General features: G+C 55.5%; 3 protein-coding genes across 7 annotated transcripts in view; 1 reads left to right on the plus strand and 2 right to left on the minus strand.

Moving 5' to 3' along the window:
• Positions 1-21,451, plus strand: part of LOC122372653 (heat shock protein Hsp-12.2-like) — a 38,630-nt gene that overhangs the window by 13,943 nt on the left and 3,236 nt on the right. The window contains exon 1 of one of the 3 annotated variants that reach the window (XM_043350139.1): positions 15,302-15,383. The exons of the other annotated variants lie outside the window; for them this stretch is intronic. The gene's annotated coding sequence lies outside the window, so the exon portion shown is untranslated. Of the gene's footprint in view, positions 1-15,301; positions 15,384-21,451 lie in introns of those variants that run through there. 3 annotated transcript variants of the gene reach the window in all.
• Positions 1,130-9,442, minus strand: LOC122372982 (uncharacterized protein K02A2.6-like). The gene is made up of 2 exons (XM_043350698.1): positions 2,999-9,442; positions 1,130-2,637 (listed from the first exon to the last, which is right to left on the minus strand). The coding sequence occupies exon 1, from the start codon at positions 9,440-9,442 to the stop codon at positions 6,578-6,580; it is 2,865 nt and encodes a 954-aa protein (XP_043206633.1). The 3' UTR covers positions 1,130-2,637; positions 2,999-6,577.
• On the minus strand, positions 11,389-18,130 carry LOC122372669 (Down syndrome cell adhesion molecule homolog). 3 transcript variants are annotated; one of them, XR_006254910.1, is made up of 2 exons: positions 18,018-18,130; positions 11,389-11,850 (listed from the first exon to the last, which is right to left on the minus strand). XR_006254910.1 is itself a non-coding variant. In XM_043350190.1 (2 exons), the coding sequence occupies exons 1-2, from the start codon at positions 14,943-14,945 to the stop codon at positions 11,824-11,826; spliced, it is 273 nt and encodes a 90-aa protein (XP_043206125.1). In that variant the 5' UTR covers positions 14,946-15,292; the 3' UTR covers positions 11,389-11,823. The 3 variants fall into 3 exon arrangements, 2 of the variants coding, with proteins under 2 accessions (XP_043206125.1, XP_043206119.1); XM_043350190.1 differs by lacking the exon at positions 18,018-18,130 and adding an exon at positions 14,700-15,292; XM_043350184.1 differs by lacking the exons at positions 11,389-11,850; positions 18,018-18,130 and adding exons at positions 14,142-15,278; positions 17,788-17,900.

A 21,451-nucleotide genomic window follows, 5' to 3' on the forward strand; every position in this document is an offset into this window, starting at 1 on the left:
CTACCGACACACAAGAAACTCTTGCCATTATGTTTGCTTCTGACGCAATCATGACAGAATTACGCTCTATTGATATGCATGCTGCCATTGCTTTGGAGTCGGTCTTTTGAATTTCTGCGTTTTTTTCGGATCGGCTCCACTCTCCAGACAGCTGGCTCAGCCTAGCCGCGTTTACATAGGGCTAGTTGCCAGATAGTGGAATTCCCCTAACGAGACATTTTTTCCACTAACGAGACATTTCAGGCACCTTCAGATAATTCTGACGACCTATCCGGCCAGAAGGACCAAACCGATTGACAAAAATAAATACATCGTGGCGGAAGAACACTAAGAGGTACTTCAGGCCTAGACATAGTATAGATGTCGCAACTCGCGGCCTTCCCGGCAGTAAGGGCGAGGTATAGATGACGCTACGGCAGCAAGTCACTGGAACGTACGAGTCGTGGAATGGAACGGAAGATACGGAACGGGGGCTTCTTAACGGAAGCTTATTCGTTTAATTTTCATTTAAGAATTGATTTCGTGCGCTAGGGAAAGAACATTGTCTTCTTTTTTCATACGTCTGCACCCCCCCCCCCCCCCCCGTCCCCTCCATCCTTTGTATCAGCCAGTGTGCAGCAAGAGGGTTCATCGGAGAAAAACAACAAAGAGCAATCCTCCCTGAGCCTGTCAGGTCAGAAATAACCTGAGCATAGGCGACGGAACGGGGAGGGCACCGGGGCACCGTGCCCCCCTTTGATTTTGGCCTGCATGGAAAGAATGGGACCAAAAGTCGGCGGTGTCCCCCCCCCCCCCTCCGCGGCTACTGAAGTTGAGGACCGTTCGTTATGCCCTACTGCCCACGCTTCTTAAAATTTCAGTAGTAGTCAGTTATCTGGCCAATGTTTCCGTATAGGGGCTGGCAAACACAACTGAGCCTCGTGAGTGGGATGAGTACTGGACACAGAAGAGGACAATCTGTTGGCAAGAAGCCCGCAAGGATAATATCTCGAAACTCAGGACTACGTATACAAACACTTTAAATGCATCTAAATCTATACTATAATCGAAAGCCGCATTGTTGTGAACTACCGGCACGTGCGTCCAATCACCATCAAGAACGGAAGTCCGACCTACAGCAAGCACGACAGTCCGATCAAAGATGTATTGAAAAATAACTAGCAACTTTAAACATCGCCTTCCTCAGCCACGCTCTACACCGCATCACATAAGAAAACCGCCAATATCGATTACAAAACACACATAAAGGAATTCCGTAGGTATAGATCAGAGGAATACTTCACCTCCTTTATCTGGCGCGTCAATAGGTATAAAGTAATCTTTGGCGTCTACGCACTAGCAACATCTATAATGCAAACAGCAGTTCAGAAACCATCCACTAAAATTGTAACAAGGCAAGGGTTGGTCAAAATAAATTATAGTCACCGTGATAAATAGCAAACGAAATACAAAATAAGCACAACAAAGCATTCCACACTCGTTTAGACTGTACAACATGCCTACATAAGACATTGCAGCAGTGTACGAGGAAAACATTCTTTAAAGATGCTAACGTGGGGAGTTTTAAAAGTTTGGTGAACACAGTTACGAGTCACTGCACAAGAAATGTAGCGCGGTCGCCAGCCGGCCCAGGCGAAAGAGTCGACGGAGACGGCGTCAAACAAACCCGAGAGGGGGTAGTTTCATCCGCATCAGCGGAGGCGCTCTCTCTACCAAGGTCGTCAGTTACCAGCCGCAGCACCCTGCTGGCGATTTGATAGCTGCTCTCATTCTCAGCTGGCTGAGCGCCATGTGCCGGGTCATCCGGCTCCATGATTTCCCCTTTCATTAGCAGCTGCTGTTGTGGTTATTGTTGTTGCGTTCCTTTCAGCCGCTGCCGCAGCATAGCCGTACGGTTCTGGATGGTTCTCACGGCGGCAGCCAGGGTCATCCGTCCTGCCAGCTCCGCCGCCAGGCGCGCGCAGCGTCGCGCGCGCCTGCCTTGCAGATAGTGCTGCCCAAGTCGATCGGCGGACGGCGCTACCGTTGGGATAGGGCGCCAGCCTCGCGCGCGAGGGCGTCCATCCGCTCGTTGCCCGGAAGCCCGCAGTGTGCAGGAACCCACTGCATTATCACTGGATGGCCCCCTCGGTGAGCGCTGCCAGCAGCCCCCATATGTCTGCGGCCAGAGGGGCTCTCTGGGCCGCCGCGCCGCTCCGCAGGAGGGCCAGCGCCGCCATCGAGTGGGTACAGACGATAATTGTCGGAAGAGAGGTGTCGCGACCAGTCTTGGTCAACAGCTCCTCCAACACCGCTCTTAGGGCGAATAGCTCGCCGCGCGTGCTAGAGCAGAGGGCGCCTGCCGCGACACGCACCTCCCGGATGTCGCGGTTCAGGGGGGGGGGGGGGGTGGCCCCTCCTCCTCCATCTAGCACACCATCGGTGGCGGAGCTGTCTGACCAGATCAAGCTCGCCTCAGACGGGAGCTCCGCCAGACGACTTTCCGCCGCCTTGGCTCGCCAGCCGTCGCGCCCAAACTCGCTTCAGGCCGTGAGTCTATAGCCGGCGCGGTGGCGTGGCTTCGCCATACTAGCCTTGGGCGGGTTGTCCTCAGAGAACGCGTTCGCATTGGCGAGGAGGCGAGCAGCGCCACGAGTCCTGAAATGACCAAACAATATCAATGGACAATCAAAATTGTGAAAATTGGCATTAACTGCGCAACTGATGTTTGCTTCTTTGTTTATTAGGGTTTACGGGCGCTACGGTGGTCATTTTGCACCCATGACGCTGTTCTGGTGAACCTGCGCAACTGAGCAGTGATCATGCCATAACTTATATTTGGCGTAGTGGCAGGGTTCCACCTAAAATTTCGGCGCACGTCAGGTGTAAAGTTACATGCGACAAATTCAGCGCATGTCAGTTGGGGAGACTAACCCCGCGTTCGATGTCTCCCGGACGGCAAAGATTCTACGCCGTCCGGCCAATCACGTTTCATAACCACAGCCGAGCCCCAGCTGACCTTGGACGGGATTGGCTGGACGACGTAGAATCTTCGTCATCCGAGAGACATCGAACGCGGGGTAAGGCTGCTGGAGTGCTGGAATAATATAAAACGAGGGCACCAAAAATTGATCCTAAATGACCATACTTGGACATTAATGCAGACCCTCTCTGTATCACCAATTGTCAGAAAACAACCATGTGTTTGAAAGAGCGTTAGAGAGTCATGAAGCCAGGATAAAACACAGTGCTATTTTCTCAAAGCAGCTTTTACATGATAGAGTTAGGTAACTCTCTCTCTCCGTTAACCATTCGCAAGGCCAAAAAGGCCTATTGGTTTTGAAAGGCATTGGATTACAAGCTGAGCATTTTTTACTTTATCATAAAATGTTAAACCTGCGTGTAGATGAAGTCTGAACGGTGGTTTGTAGGCTGATAGGTTGGAGGTTGGAGGTTAGTAGGGAAGGGAAGGTCAGGATAATTTCTGCTTTTTATTTTCATTGGACTTTAGCCTTCATCAACACACGCATCAAAAATATTTACTTGAGCATCTTCAAGCCTCAATATACAACAAGGTGTGCCACAACAAATTAAAAATTGATGATATGCCAATATATGGTCATGATTTTTACCACCAGAATTGAATTAAATGCCTATTGATGCCTTACCTAATAGGCTGAAATCTGATTAACCAAGCATTTTTTCTTGTGAATTGGCAGTCTAAAATTTGGCTGGCTTGAGCACGACGCTATTGCTCTAGCAGAATCTCAAACAGATGTCTACCAAGTGCCACTCCCAAGAAAGTTTTTCAAGATTCTAAAACCACAAACTTTGTTGCTGCCTGATCATGTGATGGTTGATCAAATGATAGCACTCCATCTGAGGCCAGTTTTACAAACAGAAAATAGCCACCTGCCGGATTATTTTGCCTCAAGGCTAATTCACATATGGAGCATAAATGGTGAAGCCCAGGTTTAAAAGGAACAGGTTTCAAGACAATCGGCATGACAAACCAACACCTTACCTGCAGTTCAAGTTTGTCGATTTCTTTATCAAAATCTAGTCTTCGTCTAATCCACAAATCAAGATAAAATTACTGGATAGGTGCAACTTCTTCTTATTCTTCTTCTGCACCTCACCCGCCGCCCCCTACACTTCTCCCTTATTCTGATAAATATATTTACATAATTTTCACAAAAATGCCACTCAACGGGGTAGATCTAAAAAAGTGCAGGGCTTAAATTTTGAGCTATAGAGTTCTCAGTGATTTTGAGACACCCAATATGTCTTCGGCACGCCGTATTTGTCTCTCACTGCCTGCGAATTCGGCGATATGATTGGTCGAAGGCCGACGCTATGGGTCCAAGAAAAGGCCAAGATTCCTGCCAAGATTCTTACAGATAGCCAAGGCCGATGACTGACGTGACTGACGGCATGTTACTGCCCTTGGCATATTGCCAATGCACTGCTCGGTCATATCCGCAGTAATGTCAACAGTCATATCGGAAGTAATATGGTAACTATACGCAAAAACCATTTGGCGTATAGCTACCATACTTTTCCGATAACGAGACATTCTAGATCAATCTCTCTGCTGTTGGCGACATCTGCTGAGAAATCCCAAGACCGAACGCAAGCACATAAAAGTAATGCACTCTAAGGATGCGTTCGAAATCTGGGAAGTGACGGATTTCATTTCTCAATGCGTGTCCCACTCCAGCCTTCCCCATGCTGTTCGTTCCGCCATCTATTGCCATGTTTCGCATTCGCATTTCATGAATTCACCACCCCGCCAAGTAGGTTGGTATCAAGTTGGTATAGGTGTCGCATCGCTCTGGTCGATCAGGCTGAGCCAGCTGTCTGGAGAGTGGAGCCGATCCGAAAAAAAACGCAGAAATTCAAAAGACCGACTCCAAAGCAATGGCAGCATGCATATCAATAGAGCGTAATTCTGTCATGATTGCGTCAGAAGCAAACATAATGGCAAGAGTTTCTTGTGTGTCGGTAGGCGCGTGTGGAGCCGCTGGACCGACCGGGGACGTAGGTACCCAAGGGGGGACGGACGGGGTGCGCCTCCCCCGGCCCCCTAGGGGTTTTCAGGGCCCATGCTGGCAGAAGGCCCACGTTGGCCAAAATCACGTCGGAGACGAACGAAATTCATGGGAATCCCCAAAAAATCACGTCAGGACAATCAAGGCTCTCCGACTCGCCTGCCACCTGGGGTCATTCAATTTACTACATGGGGCCTCCTGTGAATAGCCGCTAGTGTCTGTGTCTGACCACCTCTGACTCCTCGGGTAGAGGGCCCTCTGTAGGTAGGAGGCTCTCTCTACGGGATTCCTCCGCTCCCCCCCCCCCGGCCAAATTTTAGGTTATACGTGCCTGCGCTAAGCCGGCGTCGGAGAGAGGAGTTGACGACCGAATGACAAGGAGTACTCGTCCTGAAAGTAAACATTTGGAATACAAACAATCCAAAGCTGTTCAGTATTTATATCCTTCGAGAGCAGTGCCTTCAATTTGGATACACTTAGCATTCATTTCCCACACCCGTGTACACTCCACGAAGGCTTCTCCGCTGCGGACTCCCGCTTCCGCCGATGCGTCAGTTCATACCCTGATGGCTTGCTGGGGAGGGTGGCCAAGTGTCGCTGTGCCGCCAGGTGTAGTTCATCAGCCGAGGCGTCGCGCTGCAGTGTCCCGATGTCCAGCCTGAAGGTGAAGTCTGGGAAGGCGGCCACCTCCCACGGCGGCGCGCTGGCATGCAACCAGGGGGTCGAGCAGCAGGGCGATCCCAGCCGCTCGCCAGGTTTCGTGCCCCACCCCACGCCAGCCCGTCACCGACTTCAGTCGGCTGGGCGGCCCATCTTCCGCGATAGTCCTGAGGGCTTGCCCTCGGGGAGCGCGTGCGCCTTGGCGAAGAGCTTCGCTACCAGCACGTCTCGCCGGGCGGCCAGCGGGCACCGGCATCAGTTCGGCCTCCGCCATCACTGCGTGGGCTGGGGTAAACAAGGGGCAGCCGGTGATATACGGGTAACCGCCTGCATCTCCCTCTGGAGAAGTTCCACGTGGGATTGTGGCGTCACCAGGAGCCAGGTGGCGGCCGCGTGCACCAGCACTCCACGGACGTATCCAGACGCTACAGCGCAGAGCTGTCGTTCCTCTAGTCCCCAGCCCCGCGCTGTCAGCTTGCGAAGCTGCTGGATCCGGGGCACACTCGGGAGCGGAGACTGCGGCAATGGGCCCCGACGTGAAGGAGCAGGTTGAGGGGGTGGCTCCTGTTATGTTCGTAATTCACGGTTCGAGTGAGAGAGAGCTTAAGAGAAACGCGATTTATTTACTGCCGGTGCGAATGGGCCGAGAGAGTCTTCCAAAAACTAAACAAGTATGGCGAGCGTCAGTTTTCGTCCCGTGCGCCACTCACGCCGCTTGGCGCGCACGGACAGCTGGGCGCCGGCAGGGGCGCTCCCAGGCACACAGAGGTGGGGCCGCAGAGGCGGTCCAAGTCTACACCCCCTATACCCGAACACAACATCCCCCCTCGAGACAACAGTCGTCAAAAACACACAAAAACACAACACTCCACGACGTTGTCTCACAATCACTCCTCATACGAGGTCGCACCCCATTGAACTCGGAGCCGACCAGGAGCGCGGCGCTGCCGTCGAGAACGACGCGGGAGAGCGGCGGCGGCCGTCTCCACCTCGGGTGACCGCACCGGCGGCGAGCGGCACACAACCGGCGCACTAGCAGCGGGTCGGACCGCCCGCTCGGCGGCGACCGCGGTGCTCTCTGGCGGCGGCGGCGGCGGCCGCTGGGGCGCGCGCGGGGCGGACGGAGCCACAGGCGGGGTGGGCTCTGTCAGAAGGGGCCGGTATGGGCGCAGGTAGCGGCGGTTCCGCCACAGGACCCTGCCACTGGCGGTCTTGACGAGGTACGTGCGCCTCTGACCGACGCCCACGATCACTCCGATCCGGTTCCATCGGCCGGTGGCGGGGTCTTGAAGGTCGACCCGGCTGCCGATCTTGAGCGGTGACAGCCGGCGCGTGCTCTCGTCGTAGCGTCTGACCACCTGCTCCTGGAGCTCGGCAGCCTTTTCTTCACAGACAGCGGCTGCTCGCTGCCACTCAGGAGCGAAGGCGCGGTGGTGCGTGGGAACACCAGAGCGAAGCGGGTGACCAAACAGCACCTGTGCCGGCGACCGTCCGTCTGCTCGGGGCGTGTTACGGAGTTCGAGCAGACTTCGGTCCAGTTGGTCCTGGTCGAGCCGGCCCGATGAGGACGCAGCCAGCACCAGCTTCTTCGCTGTCTTCACGCAGGCCTCCGCGTGCCCGTTAGCGCGCGGGTAGTGCGGTGACGACATCTCATGCCGTACGTCCCAGCGCTGGAGGAACCGGCGGAGCGTGCCTGATGCAAACTGGGGTCCGCCGTCTGACCGGAACACGGTCGGGACGCCCGTCTGCGAGAACATCAGTCGGAGCTGCCGCGTCAGATGGTCCGCCGAGGCGGTGCGGGGACACACAGTGACGTACGGCCACCCGGACAGGCGGTCCACATACACCAGGTACGTGCGTCCTCCAGCGGAGAAGTAGTCGGCCGAGACCGACTCGAAGACGCGTGTCGGTGCGCCGTCCTCCTGCCACATCGGCTCCCGGGCGTGGCTGGGCAGGCGCTGACGGCACTGAGCGCAGGCGGCGACAGTGTCAGCAATCTGCTTGTCGATGCCCGGCCAGTACACACTGAGCCGAGCACGGCGCTTGGTCCTATCAACGCCCTGGTGTGACTCGTGGAGTTTCTCCAGCACACCGCGTCGGAGGGCGGACGGGATGACCAGTCGAGCGCCGTAGACCACCAGTCCGTCGTCGATGGCCAGCTGATGGCGCACGCCCCAGTACGCTCGTACTGCAGGGGGCGTCTCGTGCCGGTTCTCTGGGAATCCGGCCAGGATCAGCTCGCTGAGAGTCTGGTACTCGGTGTCGCGCTCCGCGGCGGCGCGGACTCTCTCCAGTGTGGAGTCGACCAGCGGAGCCAGCTGGGCGCCCTCCTCCGATCGAGCGGAGGCCTGCAGCGCGGCAATGACGCTGGCGTGCAGCGGGTCGTCCTCGGTGTCCACCGCTCCGTCGTCATCAGCGGCGGGGTCGCTGGTGGGCGCTCGCGAGAGCGCGTCTGGGATCACGTGACTCGATCCCTTCTGCCAGCTGGTGGTGAAGCTGTAGGCCAACAACTTCTCTCTCATCCGCTGCAGACGCGGGTTGTCGATCGAGTTGAGCTGCTTGTAGTTTAGGATGGTCACCAGCGGTCGGTGGTCGACCACCAGGTCGAAGTGGGGCATGCCAGCCAGGTAGACATGGCACTTCTTGCAGGCCCAGAGTACAGCAGCCAGCTCCAGCTCGATTACAGCATATCGGCTCTCGGTATCGGTCAGGAACCGTGAACCATACTGGACCACACGCCAGTCCTCTCCGTGCCTCTGGAGCAGTGCAAAACCCAGTCCTCGGGTTTTAGCAGCGTCCGTCTGTAGCACGGTCGGCAGCTGGGGGTCGAAGAATGCCATCACCGGCGGTGACGACAGCACAATCTTGGTGTGCAGAAACGCTGCCTCGTGCTGCTCAGTCCAGCGCCAGACCCGGCGCGACTTGAGGAGGTCTCTGAAGGCCTGAGTCGAGCCAGCCAGCTCCGGTGTGAGGCCGCTCAGCTGATTCACCAGACCCATGAAGGACCGCAGGTCGGTGACGTTCTCCGGTCTCGGGAAATCAGCGATGGCGCGCGCCTTTTCATTGTCGGTGGTGTAGCCGGCCGGGGTGATCTTGTAGCCGCAGAATTTGACCTCATTCTGGGCGAACTTGAACTTCAGCGGGTTCAGCGTGATTCCTCGGTCGTCACAGCGCCGGAGGATTTCGATCACCTGCTGCAGGTGCTGCCGGTACGTCTGTGCCACGGCCAGGATGTCGTCGACAATCTTGACACAGTTTGGGATGTCGCCGAGCGCGGCATCGCCGCGCCGGTTGTACTCGTCTCCAGACGCACTGCATCCCATCGGACAGCGGACGAACTTGAACCTGCCCCACGGCGTGATGAAGCAGGTGAGGTCCTGACTTGACTCAGCGAGCGGCATCTGGAAGTAGCCCATCTTGGCGTCCAGAGTCGACATCCACCGGTGCCCGGCGGGCAGACTCGTCACGGCATCGTGAGGAGACCGGCAGGGGTACGTGGGTCGATTCACGTACCGGTTGAGTCCCGTCAGGTCCACGCAGAGTCGAAACCCGGACGGGTTCTTCGGCACGCACGAAATGGGATGGCACCATTCCGTCGGGTAGTCCACAGGGACGATGACGCCGCGGTCCAGCAGGTCGTCCAGCTGCGCCTTTACCTCGGCACGCCAGGCGAAGGGGATCGGTCTCGCAGCGGTGACCGACGTCGGACACGCGTCGGGCCGGAGTTCGATCGTCATCGGACCGCCGTCCATGACTCGAAGAGTCGAATCTTGCCCGAACACACGCGGGAAACACTCCACCAGAGCGGCTGCATGAGCTGCACGGACCGCCTCCGGTGGGTCTGAGTCGCTGTCCCAGGCCGGCAGCGGACCGCTGAGGCCGGCGGCCGGGCCGGGTCCATCGGCCGGCGGCGCCGGCGCGCCCGTCTCGGTCCCGGTGGCCGGACAGGGCCTGTCACGCGGCGCCTCATACGGGGCCGAGCGGCCGCTGGCGCTACGAGCGGAGCCGGCAGCGGCCGGCGGTGCAGACGGTGTGACGTCATTAGAGGGTGTGACGTCACCAGCGGATGTGACGTCAACAGAGGCCGTGACGTCATCAGCAGGGCGCGGTGCGTCCTCGACGGACCGGATCTGTGCCGGAAAATCCCTCGGCAGAATCCCCAGCGCCACACAGTCGAACCAGCTGAGTAGCAGGCCAGTCAGCTCCCTGATGACGAACACGGCAGCGGTGGTCGATCGGTCGCCCAGCTCCAGAGTAGCCCGGAACGACCCGACACAGGTGAGCGGCTGTTTCCCTACTGCTGAAAATGGCTGGCCGATGCAGGGCTCCAACTGCGCTGGTTCCACGCAGATGGAAGACAGGCTGTCTTCTCCGATGACTGTCGCCTCGGCGCCGGAGTCGGCCCGGGCCGGCACGGTGAACACACCAGCCGGCGTAGACAGTCGGACAGTCACAGTGGGAGTCGGCCGCGTCGAGATGCCGTTCACGTAGACGTCTCTGATGACACGGCAGATGCGCGGCTCTGACGGCTGCCTCACCGCGGGCCGCGCGCGCTCCGGTGCTGCGCGCTCGGCGGGGGCAGCGGCGCTCTCGCGCGCCACCTGGGCGCACACCACTGCAAAGTGGCCGCGCTGGCCACACGAGTTGCAGATGGCGCTAGTAGCGCGGCACGCCGCCGGGTCTGCGTGGGCGGCCCGCCCGCAGCGGCAGCAGCGCGCGCCGGCCGCGCCCGCGGAGCGCCCGCCAGGTTGGGCCGCGGGGCGCGCCTGGGGGCGGCGCACGCCGGCCGTACCCGCGGAACGCCCGCCGGGTTGGGCCGCGGGGCGCGCATCGCGCGACCTTGAACGGCGGTATGCCGACAGACGGCTCACTGACGCCGTCGGTGAGCGGAGGTCGGAGCAGGTAGCCCGGGCGTTCTCTGACGCACGGCAGATGTCCACCGTCTTCTTGAGGTCCAGCCCCGGATCCTCCAACAGACGCTTCACCGTCTCCTCGTCCCGCAGGCCACACACAATCTTGTCACGCAGGCGTGAGTCGTAACAGTGTGTGCAAAAGTCGCAAAATGCCGCGAGCTCCTTCACTTCGCACAGAAACTCCTCAAAATTCTCGCCCTGCTCCTGGACACGGGCGTAGAACGCACGGCGGTCGACCAGGACACTGCGCTGCTTACGGAGATGACTCTCCATTGCGTCTACCACCGCGGAGAGGGGAGAGTCGTCCGCTATCGTCAGTCCATAGCGCAGCACCCGGTGCCAATCTTCGTCGAGAAGACTGAGAAGGGCAGCTCTCTGGGCAGTGACGGGCAGCGCGGACGCGCCGGTCAGAAGCATGTACCCGTCCAGCTTCTCCCTCCATACAGCGAAGTCGCGCAGGGATGTGGAGGACGACAGCTGAGGCGCCGGCGTTGCAGCAGCAGGCAGGCGCACGGGCGGGGCGGCAGCCGACGTCCGGGCGGCTGTCGCCGCCGAGGCATCGTCGGCAGCGACGGTAGCGGGTGGCTGTCGGTCGGCGACAGTCGCTCCACCATCTGAGTGAGCCGCTCCTCGCGCTGCGCTGAGTCTCGCTCCCGCTGCGCCGACAGCTCCGCCTGCTGCAGGAGCAGCTGCGTCAGTTTCTCAATGTCACTCATCGTCACAGATCACGGCGCGCTATACACTAATCACTCGCACGGAACCATCTACTGACCGCGCCATGTTATGTTCGTAATTCACGGTTCGAGTGAGAGAGAGCTTAAGAGAAACGCGATTTATTTACTGCCGGTGCGAATGGGCCGAGAGAGTCTTCCAAAAACTAAACAAGTATGGCGAGCGTCAGTTTTCGTCCCGTGCGCCACTCACGCCGCTTGGCGCGCACGGACAGCTGAGCGCCGGCAGGGGCGCTCCCAGGCGCACAGAGGTGGGGCCGCAGAGGCGGTCCAAGTCTACACCCCCTATACCCGAACACAACAGCTCCGAGTAGTTTGAGACGGTCGGCTGCTGGAACCGACTTTCCGTCGACTTTGATGGCGCAGTCCACGGCGTCCGCGGCGCTCTTGGAGACGACGAGCAGCTGCGTATTTCACCCGCTACCAGCATCTTGGACTATTTTGCCCAGCACACTACAGCGTCCGTCGCCTGCTGCGTCCGGCCCCAGCTCAGCGTCGTCTGTTTCCATTAACACTCTGAAATGAAAAAACAATTAGCAATTAAAATCAAAGTTCAGCACTGACCAAGTTTAACCAAACTTGCCATTTCAACATAACACAGTGAGCTGTCAGAATGCTGTTCTTTTGTGCTTTGACACAGTTGCAAAATAGGTACCTTCATACGTATATCATAGAAGTAATTACCGGTTATTATTATTGGAGGAATTTTTGCAGCATTCTCGTCAAGTAAAATACATTATCTTCTTTAAAAGGACCATAGTTTTGTACATCCTAACATCTTCAAGAAGCAGTGGTGGTACAGGGTGTCCAGAAAAAACGGATACTATTATTTTTGGCTGTAATTCCGAAAATAAACACCGCACATTTTAAAATGGAACATGCTTGTATTCACAAAAATATGGCAAAACAGACAGCAGGTGCCACATGACATGTAAACCCTTTGGTCAGTCGCGGCAGCTCCTCAAAGCAGATTCTCAATGTGAGCGGCCTTCCGGCGGATCAGCTCCAGCACTAGCACAGTCTGCAGGTGACTGATGGTCATGTTGATCATCTCGGAGGGCAGGCAGACAACTTTCCAACGACGCATTACAGTGCCCATGAGTTTTGCCAAATCTTGCACTATAAGCACATGAAGTTGGAAAAAAATCGGCACGTGCGTTAATGAATGCGACTTAATTTCCGTAGTATCTTTTTTTTTCTGGACACCCTGTATATGCTACTTTGCGCGCAACATCGGTCGCACTTTTAAAATACCAAATAACTGTTTCCCAATGACTTCGTATGAACAGCGTAGGCCCCGGGAAATAAATAATAAGTGTAATATCTATAAAAAAACATTGAATATTTTTCGATGGAAATTAATGTACACCAGTAGATATTCCTTTTTGCTCACTCTCATCCATTGGACATCACTTTTATGCCAATTCATTAACTTTTTTGAAGGTGGGAGGGTCTCTTTAGGCGTTCAGGCTGCTCAATAGTATCTACACGCTTTTGCCAATGTACTGTATGTACATCCCAAGCACCGCGCATCGGTGCGGTGGATCCATCAAGCCCGATCGAGGAAAGGCTGCTAAAGTTGAGAGTCACTGAGCCAAAGTGAGCCTTTATCCATCCCCAGGTCCACTGGTCCGGCTACTCTAAAATCAAACAGCCTTTCCTCCGTCGGAAATCCACCGCACCGATACGGCGGTACTTTTAAAGACTGACTGTACTGTGTGGCACGATCAATCGTCGACAGAGCACAAGACAGGTGACTAATAATGCTTTCCTAGTTGATGATGCTATCTATGTGCCATTATCTGTATCGTACTGAGCAATGAGCATCAATAATAGTGGCATAACACTATGTTTTACACTCTGAGATGGGACGCGGCGACGATGGGATGTCACCTACCACACCGCCAGTGTGTGACGCTGCGCACGGTGGCCCGCAGCGCCGGCCCGCCGGCGCGGCGTCGACGGTAACGATCGCGCCGACCAGATCGCCAAGGAGGCGGCCGCGCTCCCCCAGGCGGCGGTCCCGGTTGACGTCGCTACCGCCCACCGTGCGGCCGTCAGATTGGCCCGCGACCGCACCACCGCCGCCTGGCCGGAGGGCTGGTACAGGACCCTGATGGGGAACCGGCTGCGGCCACCGGTCGCGGCGAGGGACAGATCGTCGGCCGTCGACGTCCACCAACTCCGCGCGGGCCACTGGTCGGGCTCCCGCCAATACCTCCACCGGGTTGGACGGAACTCTTCCGACGATTGCCGCCAGTGCCCTGACACCGACTGTACGGCGGGCCGGTGCACCGTGTGCCGGGAGGAGGCCGACACGTACCGGCACCTCTTCTTCCGGTGCCCAGCCCTCATGGGCTGGCGTCTCCGGAGGTACGGGACGATTTTCCCGAGCCCGGAAGACGTCTGCGACGACGGAGAGGTGGCGGCCCTGGCAGCCGCCGTGAGGGACCTCCAGAGCCGCACGGCTACACCGCGGTAACGCGGCTGGAGGGAACCACAACAACAACAACAACAACAGGTGCGTGGCGCTGAGCTGACGCCGCTGCTCCACTCTGGTCATGTCGAGGTCAGTGGCCAGCAGCTGGTGGTACGCCGGATCAGGTCAGGGGACGCGGGCGTATGCCGAGATCGCCGAGCTCGGAGGTGGGCAGCGCGGCGCGGAACACGCGACTGGAGGTGACAGTGACACGCCGCGCTGTCATCGAACCCAGTCAGCTGCTGGTGACCACCAGACAGCCCGCTCTGCTGACCTGTCACGTGACGCCGCCCCTGGCAGCCGGCGACATCATCTGGCTCAAGGACGGCCGCCGTCTGCCCGCCGCCGCCAGCCGGCCGGCTCTGCAGCTGACCGGCGGCAACCCGTCCGTGGCCGGCATGTACCAGTGTCACGTGACCGATGACCTCGCCACCACCCAGGTCAGGATCGGAGCGTTGCCGGCTCGGCTGCTGTTGTCGCTGGTTCAGCAGACGGTGCAGCCGGTGGTGGACACTGCGGTCTCATTCACCTGTGCGGCCACCGCGTCACCGCCGCCGGCTGTCACCTGGACGAGGGACGGCGTCAGCGCCGACCAGCTGGGCGGCAGGTTCCACGTCCAAGACAGCACCTCTGGAGTCAAGGACGTCACTAGTCAGCTGACGATTCAGCAGGTGTCCCGGGAGTACGGTGGGCTCTACCCGGCTGTGGCCAGTTCACAGCTAACCGCTCCGACGGATCGCCCTCCCGGTTCTGAGCCCCGGCGTCACTGCCTCCCATTGACAGACTTTTCTGGCGGCGGCAGCGGAGATATCATTGCTCCGTCTGCGGCGTGGATGGCCAGCCGGGTGGTAGACTCTGTGGTGCCGGCCGCGCTGTGGGCGCTCACCAACAGCTGGTAGACTGTGACCGGCAGCAGACTGCACAACTCGGCCACGTCCAGGTCGGCCGGGAACTGGCCCTCGCGCCGCCAGCACGCGCCGCCGGCCAGCCACAGGCAGCTGAGACCGATGGAGGAGGGTGACACGACCCGGCAGGTCAGCTGACGCGGCGCCACCTCCGGCACTCCCTCCTCTGTGGTGGCGGTGACGGGCGAGCTGGCAGGACCCTGGCCGGCTCGGTTACAGGCGCTCATCGGAACTGAGTATGCCGTGTTGGGCCGCAGGTGTTTGAGGAGCAGCACCAGCTCCGGTCGGCGGATAGACCTGGTCAGGGTGGTCTGGTCGGCCAGCCGGACGTAGGTGGCCGTGTATCCGTCCGTGGGTCGGCGACTGCGGCGGCGGCGGGCTGCACGTCAGCCGCAGTGTGCGCGGCCCGGGTACTGGCCGGGCAGGCGCGGCCGCTACTGGTGCAGTGCCTGGCGGTGGGCTGGCCGGCGGCGCGGCCCGTCTGGAGCGCCGACCGGCCGCTCGGCGTCGGCCGTCACTGGGTGCGGCTCGGCTGGAGTCTGCTGGGCTGGAGTACTTTTCTGCTGCCGCCAGAAAAGTCTGTCAATGGGAGGCAGTGACGCCGGGGCTCAGAACCGGGAGGGTGATCCGTCGGAGGGGTTAGCTGTGACCTCCCACCGGGGAAGGTCAGCTATCACTGGGAAGGGTTCGCTGCCACCAGCCACCGGGCAAGGTCATCCCCCACCAGGGAGTGTCAGCTGTCTTTGGGGAGGATCAGATGGCGAGGATCAGCTGTCACTGGAGAGGATTCAGCTGTCAGGAGAAATACCACCTTTATTATGGGGTTTAGAACAGCTGGAATGGCAGCTCTGTAGCTTGAGCTGACACCATGGGCGGCGGAACGAGGAGGGCACCGGGGCACCGTGCCGTGCCCCCCTTTGGCTTTGGCATTTTAACATTAGCCCTATGGGCGTTGCATGGAAAGAATGGGACTGCGACCAAAAGTCGGCAGTGCCCCCCCCCCCCCTAATTGAAGGTGTTCCGCCGCTACTGGCTGACACCTGACATTAGCGCATATTTTAAGTCTTAGCACCCCAGCAACCACTCCAGCCAAGGATTTATGTTATCAATTTGCTCTGAATCTTCTGAATGGAAGGGTTCACAAGGACATAGTCCCCGCTGAGAGGAACATGTTGGCATGCCCTCCACATTCTAAGCGCGCATACTGGGCTAGGGCAGAATTTGGTCTGAAATCATATGTACTCACAGAACCATGCATAGCCAATCCCTTACTGACAAAGGCCGGCTACAGCCTGCCAGCAGCCATATCCATACCGGTGAGCCAGACTGGAAAAATACACGTTATGCCGAATATGTCCGGCGTAGTGGCGGGATTGCGCCGAAAATTTAAGCGCACGTCTGGCGTAACTTCGCATGCGCCGAATTCAGCGCATGGCGGCGGAAGAATTTTTCGGTGCAGGGCGGTCGCATAAATTTTTGGCGAAAGACAGTCACCGAATTTATGCGGTACGCTGGTCAATCTAGCAGCAGATTCACCCCGCGGGCGGCTCTGGAGAGGTTTCGGGACGACACGTCCCCGCCCCGGTCGTCGCGTGCTCGAACTGGCAAGCCGCCCTGAGTCTACTCAGCGGAGGAACGGCCGCCCAGGTGAGGCCTCAACCTTCGGCGTAGAGATAGGCATGGAAAACCTTGTTGAACGTCGCCAAGCGTCGTTAAGCAATAGCAGTGGGTTCCTGCCCACTGCAGTATCGAGGGGAATGAGAGCGTGGACGATCTGGCAAAACTGGCGGCCGCCCTGCCCTCAAACGCCCGATCGCTGACCAGGGCGGTTCATTGTCCGGCCTCGCATCAGTGGCGCGACAACTGCTCAGAATCACTATTCAAGCCACTCCTCGGGAGCACGCCGCCGCTCCCCTCTCCCCGGAGAGGACCGAGAGGATGCCATTTCGGTGCACCAGATGAGGGCGGGCCACCGGGGCCGCTCGCTCCAATACGGCACCGAATCGGCTGTCTCCACTCCGCCGCGTGCCAGCAGTGCCCAGACAAGCGGTGCCCAGCGGCGCTCTGCACCGTGAGCCGAGAAGAGGCTGATGTGCCGGAGCACGTGCTGCTCCGCTGCCGGGCCCTCGCTGGCTCCCGTCGAAGTATTGGGTTTACGTGGAAATAAAAACTAATTCGGACGCTCAAACATGGGATAGCGTACAAAGCCCCGAAACACTCTGCCTGGTTGATATAGCCTTGATCAGTATATGAGCACATGTGCTTTATATGAAAAGGGCTTGATTTTCGCACAAATAGGCACCTAATTTTTGGCGCAAATCACTCAGAAATTTCGGCGCAAAATGGTCTCACGGGCGTCCGGCGTAGTGTATGGATGTTTTCCAGTCTGGCCCGTGAGGAGTCTCATAAACAAGATATATTGAATATTAATTTTAATTCTGAAATAACTCCCATGCCTGCATAATACAGAGGAGTGTGGTGAATTGAAAAAACAACTAGGTAATGCAGCCACTCGGGCAGAATTCAGCCATTCATCATGCTGTTGGTTTTGTAGGTACTCGGAGCACTGCAGTGTACCAAAATCATATTTTGGGTGTCAGAGGGGAAAATTGCTGACCAAAAAAAAGGATGAAAGTGAAAAATTGTCGGTCAGGTAAGGCCCAAGAATAGTGGGAAAATGATCAAAAGCATTAATCTATCTACAATTGCTCCTTCTCGGTGGAATTGGGAGTGGAAAATTGAGCTTGAAAACTGGAGGTGAGAGTGGAAAATGCCTTTTGCATTTCTATGTCGTTTCCCACCCACATCTACAAATTTTGGGACACTGCGCAGCAGTCAATGCACATTATGGTTCAGTCGCAAGCCTTGCTTTAATCAACGAAAGAAAATTACTTTTTCTATCATGCATCATGAATTAACAAAATTTTTGTTCATATTTTTGTTTTTACCTTTTCTCATTATTTCATGCACACCTTAAAATCATGAAACTGTAGCGAGCAACTGATTGGAAGATAGGAATGTCCTTGCTACATTTCTCGACATTATCAAAACATCTTTTTCCAAACATACCTATCAACATCCTGGAAATATGACTTAGCAATATATTGAGGTTCCATACCCTTGACAAGGCAAATGCACCAACTTTTAAACCAAAACAACTGTACTAACTCTTAAATAAATTTGTGACTTCAACTTATACTCCCTTACAAAAAAAAAACAAAATCCTTGCCTGCTGGATCGAAAAGCAATAGAGCGCTCTCGCCCCACACCCTATTTACGTGAGACCTGCACAAACTTACCAGTTGCCTGCAGTCAGAACACGACACCGTTTTCATATTGAAAAAGGGCATAGCGTATAGAAGAGTAGCGACTAGCGTCTCACTGACCTTAGGCCAAAACATTTCACTTGATGACATCCACGCAAGGCCAATATGCAGTGTAGATAGGCATATCAACATAGAAATGATATGTCCAAATATGTCTTTGCCGCGTCATAGTTGTAACGCACTGCGGGGAACTCCAGAGATCTGATTGGCTAATATTAGCCAATCAGTAGCATATGTTACTGGAAACTGTCATAGTGGAAGTAAGTTGGTAGCTGTTTCAGCTACCAAACTGATAAAGGAAATAGGTAAAATTGCTTATTTTACACGAACACCTGTCATACGCTAATCAAAGTAGAGCTAATGAAAATGGCATTATCCCACAAAGGAAAGCCAATTTGCCACGTAAGCCACCATGAATAGATTTGTTGAGCTTGTCATCACGTGTTTTTAACAAAAAAAAAGTCAATGAAATAATGTAATTTACGAATTTCTAGCACTCACATGAATATTTTCGTCTGCACACCGAATTGCGTCCAGGATATTGGCCATGGCGTATTTCTTGTGAACCCTCTGTTAGTGGAAATTCCACTATCTGGCAACTAGCCCTATGTAAACGCGGCTCCTGATCGACCAGAGCGATGCGACACCTATACCAACTTGATACCAACCTACTTGGCGGGGTGGTGAATTCATGAAATGCGAATGCGAAACATGGCAATAGATGGCGGAACGAACAGCATGGGGAAGGCTGGAGTGGGACACGCATTGAGAAATGAAATCCGTCACTTCCCAGATTTCGAACGCATCCTTAGAGTGCATTACTTTTATGTGCTTGCGTTCGGTCTTGGGATTTCTCAGCAGATGTCGCCAACAGCAGAGAGATTGATCTAGAATGTCTCGTTATCGGAAAAGTATGGTAGCTATACGCCAAATGGTTTTTGCGTATAGTTACCATATTACTTCCGATATGACTGTTGACATTACTGCGGATATGACCGAGCAGTGCATTGGCAATATGCCAAGGGCAGTAACATGCCGTCAGTCACGTCAGTCATCGGCCTTGGCTATCTGTAAGAATCTTGGCAGGAATCTTGGCCTTTTCTTGGACCCATAGCGTCGGCCTTCGACCAATCATATCGCCGAATTCGCAGGCAGTGAGAGACAAATACGGCGTGCCGAAGACATATTGGGTGTCTTAAAATCACTGAGAACTCTATAGCTCAAAATTTAAGCCCTGCACTTTTTTAGATCTACCCCGTTGAGTGGCATTTTTGTGAAAATTATGTAAATATATTTATCAGAATAAGGGAGAAGTGTAGGGGGCGGCGGGTGAGGTGCAGAAGAAGAATAAGAAGAAGTTGTACCTATCCAGTAATTTTATCTTGATTTGTGGATTAGACGAAGACTAGATTTTGATAAAGAAATCGACAAACTTGAACTGCAGGTAAGGTGTTGGTTTGTCATGCCGATTGTCTTGAAACCTGTTCCTTTTAAACCTGGGCTTCACCATTTATGCTCCATATGTGAATTAGCCTTGAGGCAAAATAATCCGGCAGGTGGCTATTTTCTGTTTGTAAAACTGGCCTCAGATGGAGTGCTATCATTTGATCAACCATCACATGATCAGGCAGCAACAAAGTTTGTGGTTTTAGAATCTTGAAAAACTTTCTTGGGAGTGGCACTTGGTAGACATCTGTTTGAGATTCTGCTAGAGCAATAGCGTCGTGCTCAAGCCAGCCAAATTTTAGACTGCCAATTCACAAGAAAAAATGCTTGGTTAATCAGATTTCAGCCTATTAGGTAAGGCATCAATAGGCATTTAATTCAATTCTGGTGGTAAAAATCATGACCATATATTGGCATATCATCAATTTTTAATTTGTTGTGGCACACCTTGTTGTATATTGAGGCTTGAAGATGCTCAAGTAAATATTTTTGATGCGTGTGTTGATGAAGGCTAAAGTCCAATGAAAATAAAAAGCAGAAATTATCCTGACCTTCCCTTCCCTACTAACCTCCAACCTCCAACCTATCAGCCTACAAACCACCGTTCAGACTTCATCTACACGCAGGTTTAACATTTTATGATAAAGTAAAAAATGCTCAGCTTGTAATCCAATGCCTTTCAAAACCAATAGGCCTTTTTGGCCTTGCGAATGGTTAACTGAGAGAGAGAGTTACCTAACTCTATCATGTAAAAGCTGCTTTGAGAAAATAGCACTGTGTTTTATCCTGGCTTCATGACTCTCTAACGCTCTTTCAAACACATGGTTGTTTTCTGACAATTGGTGATACAGAGAGGGTCTGCATTAATGTCCAAGTATCGTCATTTAGGATCAATTTTTGGTGCCCTCGTTTTATATTATTCCAGCACTCCAGCAGCCTTACCCCGCGTTCGATGTCTCTCGGATGACGAAGATTCTACGTCGTCCAGCCAATCCCGTCCAAGGTCAGCTGGGGCTCGGCTGTGGTTATGAAACGTGATTGGCCGGACGGCGTAGAATCTTTGCCGTCCGGGAGACATCGAACGCGGGGTTAGTCTCCCCAACTGACATGCGCTGAATTTGTCGCATGTAACTTTACACCTGACGTGCGCCGAAATTTTAGGTGGAACCCTGCCACTACGCCAAATATAACTTATGGCATGATCACTGCTCAGTTGCGCAGGTTCACCAGAACAGCGTCATGGGTGCAAAATGACCACCGTAGCGCCCGTAAACCCTAATAAACAAAGAAGCAAACATCAGTTGCGCAGTTAATGCCAATTTTCACAATTTTGATTGTCCATTGATATTGTTTGGTCATTTCAGGACTCGTGGCGCTGCTCGCCTCCTCGCCAATGCGAACGCGTTCTCTGAGGACAACCCGCCCAAGGCTAGTATGGCGAAGCCACGCCACCGCGCCGGCTATAGACTCACGGCCTGAAGCGAGTTTGGGCGCGACGGCTGGCGAGCCAAGGCGGCGGAAAGTCGTCTGGCGGAGCTCCCGTCTGAGGCGAGCTTGATCTGGTCAGACAGCTCCGCCACCGATGGTGTGCTAGATGGAGGAGGAGGGGCCACCCCCCCCCCTGAACCGCGACATCCGGGAGGTGCGTGTCGCGGCAGGCGCCCTCTGCTCTAGCACGCGCGGCGAGCTATTCGCCCTAAGAGCGGTGTTGGAGGAGCTGTTGACCAAGACTGGTCGCGACACCTCTCTTCCGATAATTATCGTCTGTACCCACTCGATGGCGGCGCTGGCCCTCCTGCGGAGCGGCGCGGCGGCCCAGAGAGCCCCTCTGGCCGCAGACATATAGGGCTGCTGGCAGCGCTCACCGAGGGGGCCATCCAGTGATAATGCAGTGGGTTCCTGCACACTGCGGGCTTCCGGGCAACGAGCGGATGGACGCCCTCGCGCGCGAGGCTGGCGCC

The sequence above is a fragment of the Amphibalanus amphitrite genome, unplaced genomic scaffold, assembly GCF_019059575.1.
Source record: "Amphibalanus amphitrite isolate SeventyFive unplaced genomic scaffold, NRLGWU_Aamphi_draft 000037F_arrow, whole genome shotgun sequence".
Classification (NCBI taxonomy): Eukaryota; Metazoa; Arthropoda; class Thecostraca; order Balanomorpha; family Balanidae; genus Amphibalanus; species Amphibalanus amphitrite.